This window comes from Rhyacophila brunnea, unplaced genomic scaffold (assembly GCF_057557595.1).
Source record: "Rhyacophila brunnea isolate RB1 unplaced genomic scaffold, BYU_Rbru_1.0 scaffold_6, whole genome shotgun sequence".
Taxonomy (NCBI): Eukaryota; Metazoa; Arthropoda; class Insecta; order Trichoptera; family Rhyacophilidae; genus Rhyacophila; species Rhyacophila brunnea.
In genome coordinates this window covers 21,784,009-21,807,461 of record NW_028233276.1, presented here as the reverse complement: position 1 = coordinate 21,807,461, position 23,453 = coordinate 21,784,009, and the positions used below count along the sequence as shown (strand labels likewise).

Here is a 23,453-nt window from a genome sequence, read left to right as displayed (position 1 = left end):
GGAACAGAAATAACCTCAAATTATTGAACTGTTGACGTTTTCAGTTTTCCGTACAGAAATACTAGTTGTGAATGTGAGTTGAAGTGGTCAAATTATTTCATGCACTGCCGGAGAAAATGAAAACGCAAATATTTGAACGCAAGTAAAGCGTAATGTGTAGAAGCTTCGTTAAATCATTATAAATTACGATGCGTAAACCATTTGTAGTTGTAAAAATGGAAGCTTCAAAGACAACGAGCAAAACCAGCTCGTTGAAAGCTCTTCTCCTGAAGGCGTGGCGTGAGAGATGGACTGACTTGAGATGGGGAATAAACATCAAAACCATCCTGCCTAGAGGAGTCAGCGGGGATGTTTACAATTTGGCGGATTGCATTCTTCAACAGGCGATGGTGGGATGTGGTGCCAACCAACTTGTCATTTCGTATCTGATGCATTCTCTCAGCGCTCAACTGGTATCGTACGCCGCTGTACTTCAAAGGATTGCTAAGTTCGACGCCTTTCACAAGCCTCACTGCGTTGTGAGTCTCCTGGAGTTTGTTGAAAGCATTTTGGATGGTGTCACTTGCAGAGGAAAACTAGAAGAGGGACTTTTGGCTGCTGCCGTTCTTTCAATCGTTCACTGGCTTCTCCAAGTCTACCACTACACATTGTCTAAATATCCATCGTCTGTCCCCACTCATTCTCCTTATTTGGAGTTATTTGATAAACCTGCGTCTCTGTTAAACAGCATCGTTAATTCAGATTTCTTAATTGCAATGCTATATTTAGCGAAACAGGAAGATCAAGAGCAATATGCAGATGTCATTAAAAAGTGTCAAGAAATTAATTCTCTCATGAACATGAATACACAATTCAAAGCCAATGTTTCTATTGATGACTCTCTTAAGAAATTGTTTAATCTGGAAGTTGATAAATTCTCTCCGTTAAATGATAAAGTTGAACCGGTGACATATTGCTTACAAGCTCTTCTCGCTGTTGAGCTGCTAGCTAACCCCAATGCTGATACACAAGTTTTTGTGAATGAACTTCTCATGGTGAAACGTATAAAAGGGTATTCGATGTCACGACTTTATTGTGAGTTAATGCGCGCATGTCTTATATCGCTGAATGACGTCAGCGGGAGTCCATCCAAGCAGTCCATCTGGGGGGCTTTCACTTTCTTAAAAGTGCCTCAAATCATTCATCAGCTTCACGCAACCGTACGGAATTGTGATGATAAGTCAGATTACAGCACTGAAATAGTTGAGGCATTTGAAATGTTACTACAGTATACACCGCTGCTCGATATCCTGGACTCAAAGTGCTCATGTAACTGCATACAATCCTTATTAGACGGTCTCGTAAAATTGTCATTGGTGTCCGAGCAACATCTTACGTATTTTAGTCAGAAGAGAGAAGTCACCAATACTAGACTACAAAAACTGGAGCCTTCTGGTTTCCAAGGTTCCATACCGACATTTATAATGAGAGCCGAGCCGACTCTTGCAGGAATATTGAAAACAATGAGTGCCGACTTTGTAAAAATACAAGACGCTCTTTATAGCATGCTTTGTCAAGTTCTCAGCGGAAAAAGCTTGGAAGTCATACTGGCAGTAGCTACTGTTGATGGAAAATTGAAACAGTTTGTGTCTAAACTTATTAAATTTAATGAATGCTCTCTACAAGTTAGCGGAGACATCGGCAAAGGTTCTCAATCCAGAGTGCTATTATTTGATATATCATTTTTAATATTATGCGCAATTGTTCAACAATACGGAGCTGAAGCAGTATTGGAAGAAGGCGGGGACTCATTTTTCGAGCAGTGGGTTAGAGATTGTATGGTGGAGAAAGGCGTTCCGAAGTCTCCTGATCAAATGCTTCAGAAGTGTGATCTCTCCAAAGTGGATATACTCATTCACCAACTTAACTCTAATGATTTTGATTTCAAGATCAGTCCGATGAAATGTCACGACCTTTGTATCAATGTCTGCGGGGCGATCAAAGAGGTTTTGTTTGCTTGGGAACAAGGATCGTTGTCAGCCACTGACGTTAAAAGAATTTTGGACGCTTTGAAACTGAAAATGGCATCGTTAGCTGTTTGCGCCTCTGCTTGGCTGTGCTCATACATGCATATTGTTCACCAAGACGCCCTTCTGAAGCCTATGAACATGGTTCAGCAGTTCTTGACACCGCTCAGTGAAATCGAATTGGCTCAAAGCGACAACTTGAACGAACGGTCCGTGTTGATGTTTCAAATAATCAGAAAAATGCAATACGATGTCCACCCCCCGACAGCTTCAAAGGCGAAGATTTTATCATTTAGTCACAATATTGTGTCCCGTCAACCGATATCTGAGCAGCTTCAATCGGTGTGGGATGCGGTGAAAGACAGAGGCTGGTTGCACATCGAAGCCACTCACATATTCGAAAGTCTCCTCAACACAGGGGGACCCATTTGGTTTGTTACAAATTTAGTAAAAGAAGTTTTAAAATTCCGCTACCAAGAAGACCTGGACAGAGCCATCGACTTGGCTTTTGCGATGTTTCATTTAAACATAGAACAATGTACGCAAGCTTTATTACTCCAAGTTTTACCTCAGTATTTGTACAATAGCCAACAGAGCGAGGAGCTTGTCGAACCGCAAGCGTCATACTTGGCAAAGTTATGCGTGTACTCAATTTATGCGGCACTCGAATTCAGCCATTCGAATCCGGCTGCTTTGAATTCCCGAAAGCGACCGAGATATGAAGAGGCGGAAGATATTGAAGCGCTCTGCCCGACGAATAAAGTGAGACGTCTGAACGATAACACCGCTGAAAGCAGCACATTGTTTGCGAGTACATTACCTATGCAAGGTGGACAGAAGTCGGTGATTTTGAAAGAGCCGCTCCAGTCAGCGCTGCAGGACTTGTATAAGACTTTCTCGCAGCTGGTCGGCCGCGATGGAGAAGTTTCACCTCAAACTCACTTCATATTCCAATTCATGGTGTTTATGGTTCAGTGTGGTAGGGATCGAGCACGTGTCGTTCTTCAAGGAATGCCCAGTGATTTAGTGGCAACATTAGTGAAGTCTTTACCTGAACTTTTTAACACTGGACTCTTGTTAAGGTTGTATGATGTCGGTACGATAGGTGGAAGAAAGGCCACGGCGAGAGATTTATGTATATTACGGAATATGCAGCTTAGACCAAATTAATTAAATGATTGCATTGTTCTTAGAGTTACTGTTTTATAACTAAAAAGTGGAATGTGATTGTATTATATGTATGTCCATTGTCATTAATTTATATTTATTGACATATTTTTTGTTTGCTTGTATCCATATGCATATAGGTACCTAACCAGACTTGTTTTAATGATTAATAACCATCATTAATCTTTATGTTTTGAAGAAACTTTAGATATACATATTTTTTGTTCTTTGCATATAAGTAGTTAGGAGTTGTAACTATTGTTTTTTTTAAGTATTGTGGGACTATTCTCTTATATTGGTAACTAGTTTTCCTTTTTTTATAAACTAGTGAAACTGAGCGATTTTTTATGAGCAAGGTTTTGGTTGATAGCAATAATATCAAATGTAATTAGTTACTAATTTAGTATACTTACTTACTGACTACATAGAGCAGTTTATACGAGGTGAGTGACTTTTGTGTGAACAGTTCTCACACTAGTAAGTAATTATTAAGGTTTGACAATTTTTTAGGAGACAATCATATTTAACAATTTAATTTTGCCTGAAGTGAAAAGCAATGTCATTTAAACAATTTATATTTACTTAGGTAGTACATCTGTTAGAACATAATATTGGTAGTCATGTGCATTTTTTTTTATTACTATTGTACTGAGAATCAAAATTGAATTGAGTACCTTGGTATCAAAGTAAGACAAAGGCCACCTCCCACTAAATTCATGTTTCAATTGATTATGGTAGTGCAAGTGATGCTTTTTTCAAAAAATCCACCAAAAGTATAAACAACGGTAGTTTTCATAGAGATTTTTGAGTTGAAAGTTGATATGTTATATGGAAAACGGACACTTTTCACACATGTTTATGAGTCTCCTTCAAAATTTTGTAAATGGCCTATGTCTCACTTTGATGCCAATGTACTCAATTATCGACATACTGGAGCATGAGGTACAGATGTCACTATTTAGAGATGTACAATATCTTTAAATGCTCTTGAAATTAAAGTAAGTAATAAGTCTTACGGTACATTTTTTTGAATGTCCTATTGTCTCCACTATTAAGTTTTTTTTTTAAATCTATTTTACATTTCATCGATGTCTCTTAAACCCTTTTAAATTGTTACTAAGTAGATGTGTGATGTGAGTTTAATGCGTGATTTAAATCTACCTTAAAAATAAGTTTTATGTTTTTATATCACTTCAGTAACAGATTAACAGAGACATCGATACGTAATATAATTGAGTAGTTGTCACAATTTACCTACCTACAGTGATATTGCGGAGTTGTATAGTTACACCAATACTTAAGTGTTTAAGGCTACAACAATCTGTACGTACTTTGATCATAATATAATATCACATGTCATCTATCGAAAATTATGAAAGCAGATCGGCAAATTATATAGAGTGAGAGGCTTTTGCATTTTATAAACCGTCAAGCAAATTTAATAGTTTCTATGCTGTTATATCATATATTACCATTTTAAGTAATAAAATTGAATTTTTATATTTTACCTATATTACATTTTAAAAACTACCTTACTAAGTAATACCATCGATTGGCTAAATTCTAATTCAAATGATGAAAACCAGACAGAGTCACTGACTCATGTTAGTCAATTGTCATGATTGAACATGAACAACTTATCGGTTGGTAATATTATCATTCATATTAATATCAAGCGTTACAGTGTGTTTCTGATAAATGGTTATTTGTGCTTCATATATTCATCAATTTATATTTAATACCATATTATTAATATTATTATTTTATTAATTCCATTACGTATGATCAGTGTGCACTATTTTTCAGATCACCGGAGCTTAAGTACCTCCTTCAAAATTTCATTCTTTGTTACTGGAGTTAGGTTTTATTGTTCTATAGTAAAACCTCTCACCAGTTAAATGCTTCCATGTTCTGGTTATTTTAGTATTAAGTTTTAGCAAATCACTTAGATAAACAGGTTTAAATTGTTTTAATTGTTTTTTTTCTTTTTTAATGTATTTTCTGTTTAGTTGAATGTTTTTATCTGAAACGTGGCTGTTGATCAATAATAATATATATATCTACCAATCATTATCCTTCAATCGTGACGTGCTGTTTGGTATTTGGTAAAAAAATTTGTAATATTTATAATCTTGATTTATTAAACGTTTAACAAACTGGAGCGTCTTTTATGTGTATGAAAATCTTCTATCCTTTTAAGTATCACTTATTTATTTACCTATTGATTCAAGTATTTCTACAAATTTAATATATTATTATAGGAGCAGACTTGTATAATATTTTTGTAGTAATGATTTTAAATTTTTGATATCACTCATTATAAGTGTTGCATGGGAACAAGGAAATTAAGTATATAGAAAAGAAACAACATATTATTACAAATTCATATGATGTTATCATTAATAATTATCTCCTAAATTGAATACAAAAAATAAAATAGGCACTAAGTGCCTAAAAATAGAAAAAGAAAGTGATTGTGCAGAAAATTTCTATGTGCCATCATCGCACATATTCTAAAATTCTGCCAAAAAAATATATTAGAGCTTCTATAGATATTTAAAGATAGTTCTGGTTGTAAGAGGTAGCTGGACTATTTTTAAAATAGGCACTAAGTGCCGTTTGGTTAATATGAGAGTTGAGACTTAGTTCCTCGTTTTCGATATAGAGCCTGGCAGTTGGTCTTTATTTTAAGAAATTAGTGTTGCGACGTAGTGCTTTTCTAAAATATCGTTCAAACATGTTTTTCTTACAATGTTTAATTACAAATTGTATTTATTTGTCTTCTAAGGACATTAAGATTGTATGTTAAATCTATTGAGATGATAATAAAACAGTACTTTTGTGAAAAATAACGAATTATTCACTAAAACCCCTACATATCAGATTCAGCGTTTTGGTACTTAGTGCCTATTTTATTTCATGTATTCAATTAGTCCCTTTCACAGACAAATATCAAAGAATTATGTACATTTTTCTTTGTCGAATATCAACAGTCAGAACATAATATTATCAATTCAAAATATTTTTTTTCAATAAACAATAAGAGAATTGTCAGTATGTAGGTAAATGTTTTTCAGGTTTCAGGATGACATGGGTAGTAATCATAATAATATATAAATAAGATAATAGTTTTGATTCATTAAAATTTTATTCAAAATTTACAAATGTCAAAAAATAATTAAATAAAATATTTTTATTCCTAAGCAATTAACATAACATTTTATAGGTAGGTACTTATATAAATTCTTATATTTTTATTAAATTTCCATACTTACCTATTTAAATAACATTTTTATTTATGTTTATACACTTAGTCCATTTACAAGACCATTGAAATCTGTATTATTGGAAATATCATTGAAAGCTGTATTATTCGAAAGACCATTGAAAGCTGTATTATTCGGGTGGTAAGTAATAATGGGTATCTCGGATATATGGATTTTGCCTTCATTTTATTTTTACCTTTCGATTGATTTTCAGGTTTCAGGTCAGCATAAAAACACATGGCATTATGGTTACTTAGGCACTTATATTGATCTTATAGTAATAAACTTTTTGTACTGGGATTTTATAATCAAAAAGTACCTACCTACTGGAATACAAACTTCATGCTGTTAGAAGTTTATATTCTCAAACGAGAAAGTGAATATGTGAAGACACACAATGGTAATATGAGATAGGTAAGTAGTGTTTGAAATTAAGTAATAATATCAGACTGCTTAATACCATCCTGGAAAGCAGGGCCAGCATGTAACAATTGCAAAAAAATATATTTTACTAAATATAGTAGAGATTTTTATCAAACACAATAAGTTATAAAATATAATAATTTAAAACCTCAATATAATAATAATTAAGTACCATTCGATAACTTATAATCTCTAAAAGGAACACTTTTCATCTTATAACAACAGATTTTTTTTAAATTGGCACATATTTATATACAATTCATATTTTCCTTTTATTTTTGGTTTATACAAAACAGATGTTACCGGATAATTATTGCTAACTTTTAAAATTTAAGATTTTCATTTCATAGAAACTAAATTTATAATTTACTAAATAAACTTACAGTTTGAGATTTTTTCAGGTACAGCAATGATTTTATCGATTTATTGTTGTGAATGCCTATTGGTTATTCCTCTCGTACATAATATATTAGGTATTATTAATGTTTACAAAAAATCAAAACAAACGGTTACGGATTTTTGCCCATATAGCGAAATCAATAACCGTGTTAGTTTTTTCCATATGCACATATAAGACCAAATTAATATATTACATATAAATATATATTTTTACATAATAATCTAATATAAAAGTTTACACTGTTTACAGGGTGGGGATTATTTCAATTCAAACATAATTTTTAAATTGTATCGTGTAGTCATTACCTATACAATTCGTTCAGGATCGCTGCAATAAAACCATACTTACTAAAAAAAATATTACCAGGAACAATCAGTGATAGCCGGGTATACTTCTAGGCCTTGTTAACATAATAAACTACGTAGGTATCTACTATTAACTATATTATCAAAAGTTGACTCAAATATTTTTCAAGTAAAAGTCTCATTCATTTAGTACACGTGTAAATAAAAGTGAAATGAATTGCCTACATTATAATAATTAATTTCTTTTATTTTTTAAATTATTTTTAGACGTAGGTACTTAATGGCCTAAAATAAATAAATTAAACTTATTGTAATGGTACAGAAGTAATGCCATATTGTTGAATAGTATTTGAATATTTTGTCGATAATTTAGATAAAAAATAATGTTCATCACAGATTATTTTATCCAGACTCCACGAGGCGCCGTTGGTTGCCTGATGCTAGGACGTAGAAGTTCCCGGATTGTGAAGATTTCTTGGGCTTGGATTATTATCTAAAAAAGAATGAGATTAAAATTTACGAGGTCTCACGACTTATAAATTGGGAGCCAGTAACCCGAATACGATATTGACTTTATACAATACCGACTACAGTCAGTGGTGTAGATAAGTAAAACATCTAAGATTATAAATCTAAAATGAATAGGTTTTAAAAACTAGCACACAATAATTTCATCTAGATATATACACACTGGTCACTGCCAATTAAATTTTACGTGATACAAAGTTATTTTATTTTTAGGTATGTGAATATGAAGGAGAATGAAATAAATCGTTTGTAGATAAAACATATTAGCAAAAGATAATACAATAATAATATGTTCTTTAATTTTTGATTTTAGCTAACAATTATTACATAATTGGGAACGTAGATGTAAATGCAAGTACATACGTATGTATTAAAATTGTCTGCTTTTGATTGCATAAAGGTCATTATCGATTGCCTACAAATGGTTACTAGTGTTACTTCTTAACTATACAATAATGAATGCGGTTCTACTCACCAGTTGATGGCGCTTCTGCATCCATCCTGTCAATAGGCTCTGGAAGCGGTAAAACAATTCTTGGCGGTGGTGGAGGCTGCAGCGGAAACAATCTGTGCTCCGGCCATTGCACCACACCAGTTGCCAAAGCGTCCTCAGGCAGGCCATGATATTGCCCATGCGGCACGTGCTGTTCCGGAGACCAATCGAAAGCAAACACAGCCTGTTGGTGGCCATGTCCATAGCCCCCAATAGGTGTTCCACTTGGAGTAGGAGGTGTCATCGTAGCATCCCATTCCTGTCTTGACAAATCTGGGACTTTCTGTAAAGCTGCTTCGGACCAAGGTGGACTAGGGTTCCATTGGTCTATGAGATCCGTGGGGTCGGAAGAAGCTGCTACGCCTAGTTTTGCGATGTATCTTCGAGATAACGACGAAGAAGAGTTTGTAAGTGCCATGAGTATGCTTCCTCCTCCAGAGTCTATTATGGCAGGAGAAGGACACGGTGACACGGGCGTTAGTTGGTGAAGCTTTGACGGGTTTGGAGAATGCGATTTTCGTTTGGGATGCGGTGTAACTGGAGACAATCGCACGTCTTCTATGGGCAGGTGTTGATATCTATAGAACAATACAATTATTATAATAAATGAGTAAGTTAACCATACAATTTTAGCATAATACCTATACTGTGACTGATGCCTATAGATAATATTATAGCTTGAGAGATACCGTACATACGAAGGAGATAAGGTCGTGGTACAGTTCTGTTCTATATAGAAAGCGAGAGCTTTTCTTAGCTTCTCTTGATTCTAAACCTTTCTTCTAGTTATGCGATATCAAAACAAAATGTACATCTTCCTTCTTTCCTCGAGCCCGAAACGTCGATGATATAAGGAAGAAGTACACACGGTGGAAACCCAAAAATCTATTACGATAAAAAACAACGAAAGCCTCAAACATTACAAAAGAAAATGATCAATTCCAGTGTGCGGCACATATGGATTGAAATATCAAATATTTTTTGGTCATTAATTGAACACCCTCATTAGCTTTATCAGTAGATATTATTAATATCATTGGTCACAGGTAGGGGTTGCAATTTAGATTTAGAATTTAGAATCCGAGATTAGATTTTTATATATAGGTATTGTGACCATTTGGCCTTTAATTTAGACAACTAACAGTCCAATATTTTCTTTTTAAAATTCTCATTTTTCTTCTATTTAGAATTTCATGCATATTATATTCGATGTAAATTTAGCCCTTAAAAATGAACCCAAAGGAAAATAATCGATTGGCAGTCCGTAAAAGTAAAAAAAAACAATGCTAACGGATCTGATAATATACTCTGTATCCAGTCAGATAAATTTATGATAATATAATGCTCGTAATGTATATAATATTTGTCAATTATTATTTAAAATCGCTTTTCTCACCTGTCATCCAGGTTATGTACTGAATAATCAACTGGTCCTGAATCAGCCCTTTCGTAAGGGAAACCAACCAAATGGGGTGCGGGAGTAGGTGGAGCAATACTCTGCCTGCCTCCATTGATGAATGCAGGGACTCCTGGATGGAGCGGCTGCTCTCCCATCGGGGGTGGAATGCTTTGTCGTACCCCATTCAAGAAGGGAGAAATACCCGGATGTGGATGAGGGGGCGGAAGATCCGCGCTGTTTCGCCCAGTTACATCATATCCGGCGAGGCCATATTGCATTTTGCTTTGGGCACTGTAGTAGTGATACAGCCAGGGGTTGGCCCGCATTATTGAGGCTTCGCGATCACTGCAGAATAAAAGAATAACATACAAATATTATTGCATTAATTTAAAATCGTAATTCCCAACCTTTATCAATAGAATCTAAAAAGTTAACCTACAAAATATAGGTGCGTTTACAGGTAGGTAGTGGCATATCTAGGCAATGTGCGGCCTAGTAACCCTTAAAGGAGATTCAAAATGCCACATCCTATTACTCAAGAGTCTCATAAATAAGGGCGCATTGGTTATAAGATAACTCGCCTACCAAAAATTTGATATTATCTTTAGTTATCTTAATATACCTATTTCACGGCCTCTACATCCTGAAGCAGGCCCCCCTACCAATCGCTAAGGTTAAAGGCAGTGTGAGGCTCTACAGTAGCATTCTCCAAATAGTGCTCGAGGTAAAATTAAGGGTACTCAGTGTAGTTTAGCGATTTTTTGTATTTATTAATACACCCACTTGAATGATGGAGTAGTCGTCAATAATCAAAAATTGCATCGCATGATTTTAAAATGTTAATTAATATTCTTGAAGTAAGAGAGCATTACTATAGCAAATTGGTAATGTGTGTTTATCTCACTTATCTGATTGACCCGCGACGCCCCCCCCCTGTCAAGCAAAGCTCAAAGCCCTGTCATCTTTGTGAACCTTAAACTATTGTGCTATTACTGTAACGTTATCTTGCAAATTTTAAATACTTTGATAGAAACAAAATGCACGGTGCGTAGTAGGTGTTGATGTCCATTACTGCCTACACTGCCTACAGAATTCTTTATTACGTATTTTCATTCATTGCAATTCGAATTCATCTCCGATGTAAAAAGATTTTTTAACTACATTGCCAAGAAGGTTTCACGTTGTACTTTTTTTGTTGTTCGCTAACTTTTGCGAAAACTAGTGTCAAACATTGAAGGCCACACTGGAAAAGATTCTAGACCACTGGATTATCAAACCAAACAGTTATGAATACTATTTTTAAATACTATTGACCGTGGCAGCATTTTCGTTCTCAAAAAATACTGTAAAAAAATAACACTATCTGCCGATCTGCGTAAATGTCAGAAAGTAGCTGTGTTTTCGGTAGGTACCAAAAAAATTTCCCAATTTCAGTTATTTTGTTTATTTACATGTATACTGAGATAAAAACGGTTCTCATTACTCGTAATGGATTTTATTTAAATTTTCACTACGTTCAATGAGTTTCAATTACAATTTTCTGGAATTTTCCCATTCATGTGGCATTTCCCAACACATTGTTCTTGATTGATTTAGCAATATTCTACCAATCGCATGTAAACAAAATAACGATTTGCGCTACACGGTAAATAATATGCACAGAGCTCGAAATTGACCGGTGCGCATTGGAGCGCCGTTCCATTTTATGAAGTCCCTAAAATTACCGCTCCGTCTCGTGACTGTTTCAGCTAGGCCTATCTAGCTATATGTTACTAAAAAACACATTATCTTGTTATAAACTATACATTATAATTAGATAACTAGGTATGTTAATATTTTTAATAAATTATCGAGCGCTCCGGTTCGTAAAATGTTCCATTTCAAGCGCTGAATACGTAATGTATTAAAAAATATATGAATATTCTAAAAAACCTTAAGTGTACCTACATATTATTCGACCCCTGAGTGAAAACCGTATTTGTGCGCGTCGCGATTTTCTCTTCTGCGGCCCGCAATATATTATTGCGAAATTATGCGATGATTGCTTTATGAGTGTTATTACAGCGGTTGGATGAAGTCGTACGTTAGGGCCGCTGTCAATAGATTGTGATGCGTGGGTGACTTTCCCATGCACTCATATTTTACCATATGCCAAACATACAAACATAAAGAGCCGATTACATACAATTTGATTTATATATTTGAACATCGCAGCAGTTGCAGCCAACACTAAATGGTTGCGTTGAAAAATAATTTTTTTTAACCGAAGAAGGCGTGTATGGTAAAACAGTGAGATTTTTATTCCAGTATATTTCGTTTGACATATAATAGGTTTTATTTTTATTATTATCGTTTTGAGTATGGGTGTATATCCCAAAAAAGCTACCAACATAAATAACTTAAATATCGGAGAATTGACAAGAAATGTTGTGTAACTTATTATAATAAAGATCTCGTGACAAAAAAGACAGAAGAATAAATTATCACGTTTTCATGTCAATAATATTTTTATAGACTAACAATTAATAATGTTGCCAAATCCAAGAGTAAAGGACAGTTTGGTAAGCATGAGTTATTTATAGGGCCAGATAATTTGGAATGACACCTTTTGTGCCCAAAAACTGCGTTAGAAAGAGTTATTCTATGACGATGTTACGACTATTTTTTAGTAGGGTTGTTTGTGGAAAATATAATATGACTATATCAATAGAATTATACTTAGCACAATGTATTCTCTAGTATTGTTGCAAATTGACTGAGTTTGGGAAAGCACTCTCGTATATAATAATGGTACCTATATATAATTTAGCTTAGAATATGGCGCGAATATATTCAGAAGACGGAAATTATGCAGGTTCAGGACAGTGTGTTCGTATATTGGGTATTTAATTTGTGAAACTGATCAAAATAATTGAAAACTTTAGAATATTTTATTGCATTGTAGAAATTAATGCATTAAAATAGGAAAATAACACTTTTGGGCCATGCTTAAAGAATAATAATTTGAATAATTATCAACGTATCGTTTCTGTAATGCACATTATTTCTATCTTGAGAAGAGTGCTAGATTCCGTTATGTTGACTACATTAATTTAGAATATTGTATTAAATAAATATATATATATATGTATATATATATATATTTCCCAATAGGTATCAGCTACGACAAAATAAACTAGTCATGCGTTACTTATTAACAATTAATGTATGTAACCAAGAATTCCGTAATTCTTTTTTAAGGTCTGCATTAATACATACAATACGACAAAGTCGAACGCATAATTTTTACTTCGCTAGCTTTCGGGAATCTCTGTAAATTTAGATACATGATTATGAATATCTTGTACATAAAGCATAGGAGCATTTATTTTTATAGCTAATACCTAGTGCATTATCAATTAACACTTTGACTAGATTGCAACCAGATTTTTGCGCTCAGCGATCTCAATCCTACTCTTTCGTTCTTCGGATGTTTCCGTCATTATTTTCAAAAGTCCACCTCTTTTCAAATTGTTCAATTTCGTAATAGCATCCCGGTGTACTGTTTGACTTAAATGCCTTTTTAAAAGATACAACCTTCATTCAATCCACTTCTTTCCAGACGTGAATTATTCTCCTTGCATATTTGCTGTGAAGCATATTATGCATTTGACACAATCATCAGCTGTTTACGAATATACAAATATATCAGCAATTCTTATTTATTGCATTGAATGAATTGAAGATGGCATTTCTGTTTCGACGATTTCAGAGAGCCATTCAGATTTAAATTTATCGCAGGATTTCTTCTTAATGTTCGCATTTCAAATCCACTCCTTTTTGACATTTTTATGGGATAAGTTTTCTACAATCAATAAATATAATTATTATACTATATACGTAACTGTGCAAGCAATCGTATTGTACACTTGAATTGTTTGTTACGTACACTGAACGCACCTGTAGTTATTGCTACAATCTGACAAAGGAAAATTTATTTTACAATATTTTTGTGTGAGGTGAGGTGGTGTATTGTGTGAAAACATGTGTGCGGTCACATTTTGGTAGGTGTGCGCGCGCACACGCGCACACCTTAGAGGGAACATTGGTCACGAGTAAATAATTAAATGTAGTAGGGAGAGATTTTATTATTATTATTTGAGGCTGCATACGGGCGGCACTGACTAAGATGTATGATATAAATTATAGGTACATTGAAAACCAGAAAATATGGATAATAATAAATTTAATTAATGAAAGCTAATTAAAAAAATGTCAATGTACGCGTAATATACCGTTGGTATTGAATGGAAAACAATTCCACAGAGTGTGGATATGCCTTTACCGAGAGAGTTTCGAACAAAACCATCGTTATGCTGGACATTTATAGAGTATAAGTGACTTGTCTGGCAAAGTAAACCAGCTTTAATAATAGGTTTTAAGAGAAATAATATGATTTCTCTATTTAACTGCCATGAAATATGAAATAATAAGCAAATATTTATGTGGAGTCTGATGTGTAATAACACACGTCTTCAAAATGGCAGTTAAAATAAGTAATATTCACGTTTTATGTACGATTTGATTGATTATTATTAATAATTTAGTAAATGAGTAGATAGGTACCTATCTAAAATAATTTATATAAAGCATATATTACGTCTCTACCCACTCTTTCTGTAAGAAATGATAAATCAATCAATGCAATGGAGTATTATTAAAAGTCAGTTTATTTTAAAGTGAGCGATTCAAAAGATATTCACAATTTCTAATTAAGATTTTACTTGGTGGTACCTAATATCACTCCCCTCCATATTGGCGTGTGTGTGTGAATTTTTCAACTGTCACTTTTTGTTTTGTTTTCTGGTTTATCGTCTGCGTTTTAGGATTTGGAGGTAAATAATTGATACACCGGAATTATGATGGAAAGCGGCGAGTTTATTTACGTTAATATATACTATATGGTTACATTTTTTATCATTTAATTCTACGGAGCGCAAAATGTACGCGTTCGCGATTTTACTGCTTGTCGCGATCTGCCCGCCAAAAAAAAAAAACCGTTGGACTCGCGAGCTGTGCACAATGCGACGTTGCCATACGTGTTTTTTTTGGACAATGTTGCCGGTCAGATATTATTTATTAGTGGTATTATACATTATTTAATTATTTTCGCAATCAGCCGTTATTATTTGTTGGCTTTGATACCGATTCGGGCGTCTCCAGGTACACAAAGACACACCCAAATGGGGACCATACGGGGGTGTCACAAGCGCACCTCTCTGGAAAGGCCCGAATGGGGTCGGGCCAACTAAGGGCTGATTACGATAGCGTGTGTAACTGGACAGTGCGGTGGCTTGATAAGGGGTGGTTGCGTCTCTAGACGTTGAAGGATCGAAGCCCCACCGGTACGTCGGCGGCCGGAGAGACTCGGATGCAGCACTGTAGCATAGTGGTTCGCGGTTCCCGGGCCCACCGTAAAGCTGCTGAGAGGAGGGCGTCGCGCCCAGCCCTCTCAACACCCTCGGACCGTCGGCAAACGGAGAGTTTCGGATGCAGCACTACGCCGCTTTGTGGGCGTAGTGGTTCGCGGCTCCCAGGCCTACCGTACGGGCGGATGCTGAGAGAGGACGTCGCACCCAGCCTTCCCAACAGCGACCGTCCGAAAATCAGTCGATCCCTCACGAAAGTGCATACCGGCACATTACTCGACCCCCTTTTTTTGCTCGCTTGCCCTGCCGCGGCTATCGAATTACACGCACTGCACTGATATTATACTAATATAATATGCGAAAACTTAATTTTATACTTAAAATGGCTTTAAAGTTTATAAAAATAATTTTAAAAATATATCAGGGGCCGAAATGGACCGGAATGCCATTCTGCCTCATACAACTGCTCCGGGTTGTAAAATTTTCCACTTCAAGCACTGAAATAACTTAATATACATCGCTTCCAAACACAAAACACTTAAAACTAACTAATCTATGATGCTAATGGCTGAGGATGCTGCTTGGCTGCTTTCCGCTGATGGAGGCTGCTTTGCTCAGCTGAAGAAGGCCGCTTTGTAGCTCTCTTCATCATGGTGCATCTGGGCCAGGGCTGATTGCAAGGCTCACAGACACGCTGCTGTTGACGAAGAGGGCTCAAGCGGCTGATGATGCAGGGCATTTGATGCCGTTTTCCCTCGTTGGAGCCAGGGTCTTGCCCGATACACTCGTCCGTGGGCCAAGTTCGCTGGCGGATGCAGTTGGTCGGGAGTACATCGGGAGCCATGACTTCGCAATCCGGGTGTTTCTGCTCTTTTCTTCACTGGCTTGGCTTTGGCAGCATCCTCTTTCTACTGCTTATTATTATACTTTTGTTGAGCGCCACCAGAGGCAAGCCTCTGGATGTTTCTTCCTCGCCGTTTCCTATTCCGGTGTTTGGATCTCAGGGTGTGTGTTCGGGTGAAAGAAATTCCACCTGCTTCTTGATTCCAGACGATCAAAATCAAGAAGCGTAGTCCCACGTTGACTGGGGCCACTTATCACTCCCCTCCATATTGGCGTGTGTGTGTGAATTTTTCAACTGTCACTTTTTGTTTTGTTTTCTGGTTTATCGTCTGCGTTTTAGGATTTGGAGGTAAATAATTGATACACCGGAATTATGATGGAAAGCGGCGAGTTTATTTACGTTAATATATACTATATGGTTACATTTTTTATCATTTAATTCTACGGAGCGCAAAATGTACGCGTTCGCGATTTTACTGCTTGTCGCGATCTGCCCGCCAAAAAAAAAAAACCGTTGGACTCGCGAGCTGTGCACAATGCGACGTTGCCATACGTGTTTTTTTTGGACAATGTTGCCGGTCAGATATTATTTATTAGTGGTATTATACATTATTTAATTATTTTCGCAATCAGCCGTTATTATTTGTTGGCTTTGATACCGATTCGGGCGTCTCCAGGTACACAAAGACACACCCAAATGGGGACCATACGGGGGTGTCACACTAATTTATGATAATTTATAAAATAATATGTCTAGCATTAAGTATTCACCACTGGATGACTTCACACACCATTCATCAACTTTTTTTAAGGTGAATATTACATAGGTATAACAGATTAATAAGATACAAATTTAAAGATAGTCATCAAAGACCAAGATATTGAAGGCAAATTTTATTTAAGACTTGATTAAGTAATTACTTCAGGCCATAAATATTTGTACTACAAAGTTTCCAGAATATTCATAAATAGTACCAGTATTGAATGCGAGTTTCGGTTAACATTAATTCATATATACGTAACTATGGAAAATAACACATTCTTTAATACCATATTTCTTTACACTCGAGAAATGATCATTGTTACTACAATAATTATACTACACCTAGAAGGTAACGCACTTTCCATTATTTCTGTGTTATCTAGTGAATACCAGGTGATTGATACCGGTAGTCCCAGAAGTACCCGACCTTGCGTATAGATAGCAGTTGTTGTTTGAAAATAATAACCATGATAGAAAGTACCAACTTTATAAAGCCTAAGATTGAAGTTTGACGACGCTACGTTGTTCAGTAATTATTTGTCAGCCATAAACAGTGAACGCTCCCAGTGAATTTGTAAACATGGAAAAAATTGGTCATAGTTATGTGATACAATACTTTCATTTGAAAGGCTTCAGTCCAACCAATATCAAAGCGGCGCTAGATTCTACTCTGAGGGTGTCTGTTCCTTTGTTTACAATAGTTACATTTTGGGTGGCTGAGTTTAAACGAGGCCGTATGAGCTGCCAAGACGAACATCGCAGTGGTCGACCAAATGAGGTGACCACGCCAGAAATGGTAACGAAAATCCACAAAATGGTATTGGATGAACGTCGACTAAAATTGCGTGAGCTAGTAGACATGGTAGGCATTTCAAAAAGTGTTGTACATCACATAGTGACTGAAAATTTGGATATGAGAAAGCTGTGCGCAAGGTGGGTGCCGCGATTACTCACAATGGAACAAAAACAACATCGTGAGGATGTTTCAATCGAGTGTTTGGCGAAGTTTCACAGCAATGAAGCAGAGTTTTTGCATCTATTCATAACCATGGATGAAACATGAATCTATCACTTCACACCTGAGACGAAAGAACAGTCAAAACAATCGACTGAAAGGGGAGAATCGTCTCCAAAGAAGGCGAAGACAGTTCCATCTGCAGGCAAAGGCATGGCGTCAGTTTTTTGGGATGCACGTGAGATAATTTTCATTGATTATCTTCAGAAAGGAAAATCAATCAACGGCGTGTATTATGCAAACTTATTGCAGCGTTTGAGTGATGAAATCAAGAAAAAACAACCGCATTTGGCGAAAAAGAATGTTTCGTTTCATCAGGATAATTCGTCAGTTCACACATCCGTTATCGCGATGGCCAAAATCAATGAGTTAAAGTTTGATTTGCTTCCTCACGCACCCTATTCGCCAAATTTAGCCCCCTCGGATTATTTTCTGTTTCAAAACTTGAAAAAATGGCTCGGTGGTAAAAGATTTGCCAACAATGAAGAGGTGGAGTCTGCGGTTGATGGCTATTTTGAGGAGCACGACGATTCTTACTATAAACAGGGTATCGAAGCTATTGAACATCGCTGAGAAAAGTGTATCGGCCTAAAAGGAGACTACGTAGAGAAATAAAAAATAGTGTTTTCTCTGTTAGGTCGGGTATTTCTGGGACTACCCTCGTACGCTTATATAAATGTATTCATAACAAATCACACGGAAATTAACTAATACTCACGCATTCGAGGTGCTAGTGATAATTTTAGTTGCACTTTGTAACATTTTTTTGAATGTTACATTCGTAAATCTTGAGCGATTTTTATAGAATAAAAAAAATAGTGTCATTAATAATAAAATTCATTAAAGGTCTTTCAACAATTTATAATTAATGCGAATGTAACATTCAAACGGATGTAGATATATTTTGAAATTATGTTTTTTGTGAAAGATACTACATTAATAACTTATTATTAAGTAAGAATTTAATTAGAAACTATTGGGTTGACATTAAAGAACCCTTCTCGGTTGGGCCTCAATACCTTGCATACTCTTGCAGTGAGGAAATTATGTCACTATAATATGGCACTTATCCAAATACATGACGATAGAAACACTAGATTTCAGAAGTGGGTAACCTTATCGGTGCGTCTGTAAGAAGATACGATTCTCAGTCGTGGAGATACACGGGATGAACTTAAACACTTGTTAAAGAATATTTTATTTTCAACATTTACGTATGTATCATCGTAATATTATATTAATGTTTGTCATGTAAACAAAACACGCATTAAATAGTGGTAATATCTGACGATATTAAGCGAGTTTTTCATTTCTTGCGTCTTACCACTATGTTTACTAAGTCATAAGCCATATCTGACTTTAAATTCATCGCCTATGGCGAATGACTTTCGTATTAAGGACCCAAGTGTGTCACATACGTCAAAATAGGGATTTTAAGGTATTTTCAGAGTATAAACCTGGATATTCCTTAAACGTCGTAGAAAACCTATTTATATAATTTTGAAGCCATATTATTCCTTTATAGTTGAAGTATTTTTATTACATAAAATAGTAATATTTTAAACCTTTCGATCTAATGGTTTCGATTTTAGAATATAGTCTTAAGTCCATCCATGTGCCATGATTTTTTCACTTTTGCAAATTATTAATAAATTTTCAACGCATGAATAAAACAATTAGTAAAACTATTGTTTAAAAAATTATATAGTAAAATATTTCCGGTAGAAAATTATATTTGAAATCTCTTTGGACCCAAATCTGACACAGATGCAATATGAAAATGCAATATGGGATAGAGACAATAAAAACTTTTCTATTTCGTTAGCAAGCACAAGTGAGATGTAAAATAATGTCGTTTCAATTTAAAATTCAGTTAAATAATAATTGTCACTAATTCGAAGGAAAACACAAAAAAATCTTGTACACACTTACCCCCTTAATGTTATAACAATATTAATATTCACACGGTGCTGATTCGTCAACCGAATTATTGCACTGAATTAAGAGTAAGGTGGGGGTAAGTATGAAAAAAATTATCGTCGGCCGATGATTTATTGCTCAATATACTTTGGATCACTTCATAATCAAAATATCGATCTTACCCGCCAGACCTGAGGTGCAAGCCGTCCAGTGGTAATAAATAAATAAATAAATAAATAAAATATAAACAACACATACCAATAATAATACGTCGGATAAATAATACAAAAAGATCGTGCTCGATCTGTGAAACTGATTGTGATGTTTAAACGTCTAATAAAGGTTTAAGGGATATTTATTATAATTTATTGTTAGTAGATAGCACTCTTTCACTCTTTGGTTGTCTCTGGTATACATTATCTACAAGCTGTTCATAAAATGGCCACATTGAATTTTAAAATTATGCTATTGCGCTACTAGTAAAATCTTTAGTAGTTCGAAATTTGAAAAAAAATCTTCATAAATCACATGCAGACAATATCATTATCAATTATCTAAAGAATATATGGGGGAGCCACTATCAAAAACTAACCAATCAAGAATTCAAGATCAATTCAAAATGGAGTCCATATAGTAGTTCGTAGTTCCATTTTTGACCGTTATTTAGATTAGTTTGTAGGACTGTACCTACCTAGCTTAGCCTCAAATTTTATTAATAACGGACTAATATATTTTCGAGCGTTTTAAACTGACATTTATTTTTTATAAAATACAAAATATTTTAGATAATCTTCATGCTTTTTTCTGTATAGTATTGCACGTCTTTCAACCACAAATGTTTTGGATGTTACGTGGGAATGTGATAATATGTAATTGTTGTGTGTCATATACAAATTCATGCATAAAACATCACTTATGGTGGCATATTTTTTTGCAATTGATTTAAGCAGTAATATATTTTATTATCAGGAGCTACCTACTTTTGTCGAGCTTCTTGAGAACAGCTGCTTCGTTTGGCTCAATATTTTTTCATAAATGTTTTCATATTTTACCTACCTATTTGGGGGCCCTGGGCTACAGTCCTTTTAGAATTTTAGATCAATGGTAAATCTAGCACTGGATACGAATCAAAGTAGTCAAAGATAAACATATAATTAAAAATAGAGCTGTTATAAAATATGCCTCAATAATACAATGAATTTCCACCATAAATTGACAGTTAACAGAATAAAATAATTAAAAATATAGTTTAATAAGTTTTCTAAAAGATAGAAGAGATTTTTTAATAACTCCTTTAGTATTTTTATATTTAATTTAGAAACATCGATTTTTCGACAAAATACAAAATACATATAACTGGAGATCTTTTTCACTTATTTATATCGAATCTAGTTTTTGTGTGGTTGAAATTTTGAATCACACCGTTTTAGTAATAATGACCAGTGCAACTCCACGTAACTGTTACTGGCAACAGTCAACGATAGAAAAATCGCATTAATGGTGGCCGACCACACATAAGGGATGACACACAAAATAATATGCAATGGAAAAAAATTAACTTATATGTGAATCACGTGATAATAATGTGATACTTTATGGTTATATTTTAAACACACTATAAATACCAGTTACAAGTACGGTGAGTACCTAAACTTCATTTGCACTCTTTGTTGTTATAGCGATCTGTTATTACGGGTATATTAATGTTATGAAGTGGTTGCATTGGAAATCGCACCATTTGTACTCATTTATGTTTATGGTGTGAAGTTAACCAGCCTGATTCTGAATAAACGGTTGAATTAATCTTCTTCCTATATAATTCACTGCATTATGATCCATTACTATCGAAAGACGTTTTGCCAAGCCGAGATGATTTCTTCGCGTCTGGAAAATTGTATGTATGTAGTTGACCGTATTACAATTCACATTGAACCCTTGTATCGAAAACAGATGGCCGTATAGTATAAAGATAAAATTCATGTCTAAATAAAACAATTAAAAATACGTTAGCAAGTTGGTGCTGGTAAGTATCATGTCGTACCGATGAAAAATCTGATAATATTGATAGCGTTCAATCGTCAATATTAAATTAATTGTCTTATTAAAACTAATAAAATTGGATTTAATTTTTTGATCTAAATACAACACTACACAACGCCATGAAACAATGGCAGTGAAATAATCATAGAAATATCCAGGTTTTGGGAATCACATATTATGTAGATATTAAATATAATGGCCTCACCGGGGTCGAACCCAGAGCCACCAAACGAGAAATCAAGTGAGTGAAATGTATTTGTATACGCCATATGTAATTATTTATATGAAGGTAGAGTATACGTTTTATACCTTTTTTGTCCCTTTTACTGCACTGTTACGCCTCTATCCCTGATTACCTCGCATAAAATAAGATCAAATCATATTAACTTGTATTAATATAATATGTAGTAATAAGAAAATAAATAGATAATAAATGTACAAAACATGTATATTACATCATTTTTATCCTAGGACCAGAGTGCAAAGTTATGAAGCATATTATACTTCTACATAACCGAAAATAATTTTGAGAACTAGTTTTCGATTTAGTATAAGCAAAGAATTACAATTTTTTTAAAGTTTCTTATACTTGTTTAACAATATTGGCACAGGAAAATGGCTAGGCGTGCTTAAAATAACTTTGATGAATAGCATAATAACTTTTCCCATATCACTTTTAATGCTTATGCAACGTTATTTTCATGACGTCTTTATTCAATTATGAAAATTAACGTCAAACTTTTATCGCAGCCCCGAGGCGACTCAGACGTCTCTGAAAAATATTTTCTACTTAAATATAAATTAAATATTTGTTAATTTGCAAATACAATATTTATGATGGCTGGATTATAAAATAAATCTCTAGCCTTCGGCAATAAATTATAGATTTATGTTAGGAATTCCGTTACCATTATTAATGTTATTTATCTATAATTTTAAAGGTGAATTGTTCATATTTAAACACACAAAGGTTATTGTTTTAAAAATAAAAATATCTACAACTTACTATTTATAGTAAGTTACTATACCCACTTGCATATATTTACATTTCAATTTTCGGTCGTAAGCGGAATATAATTAATATGGGGCAGCACAAAGTGGAGGTTATATATGAACTGATATTTTAGGTTACATGTAAGTTGTACGTATGCAGTTCATCGTGGGATACTTATTCGTGCGCCGCAGTACGTGAAACATGAGTTCGTATAACATTTTATCAAATGACGAGTTCTTCTGCGGCGATAGTTTGCAAATAGTACTGTTCCAATTAGATTAACCCATACCTAACCTAACCTAACCTAACCTAGTAAAGACATCTCATAAAATTCGCCACATGTTGTAGCATACGTACAAATATACTCCACGGTGAAATGTTCAATGAAAAACTCGTCATTTGATTAAATGTTACACGAACTCATGTTTCACGTACTGCGGCGCACGAATAAGCAGTGAATTGTTTACGTACAAATTTCCGGAT

The 23,453-nt window shown here is 34.6% G+C and overlaps 2 protein-coding genes across 2 annotated transcripts in view; one reads left to right on the top strand and one right to left on the bottom strand.

Annotated features, from left to right (window-relative positions):
- The first annotated feature begins 3 nt into the window (after positions 1–3).
- On the top strand, positions 4–6,011 carry MED24 (mediator complex subunit 24). Its single transcript, XM_085957036.1, has one exon. The coding sequence runs from the start codon at positions 189–191 to the stop codon at positions 3,174–3,176; it is 2,988 nt and encodes a 995-aa protein (XP_085813162.1). The 5' UTR covers positions 4–188; the 3' UTR covers positions 3,177–6,011.
- A 2,551-nt stretch (positions 6,012–8,562) lies between these two features.
- LOC147065399 (uncharacterized) overlaps positions 8,563–23,453 on the bottom strand; it is a 146,605-nt gene continuing 131,714 nt past the window's right edge. The window contains exons 9-10 of the mRNA XM_085956976.1: positions 9,985–10,332; positions 8,563–9,166 (exon numbers count right to left, since the gene is read on the bottom strand). Of these exons, the coding sequence (XP_085813102.1) occupies positions 8,563–9,166; positions 9,985–10,332 (952 nt within the window). The remainder of the gene's footprint in view (positions 9,167–9,984; positions 10,333–23,453) is intronic.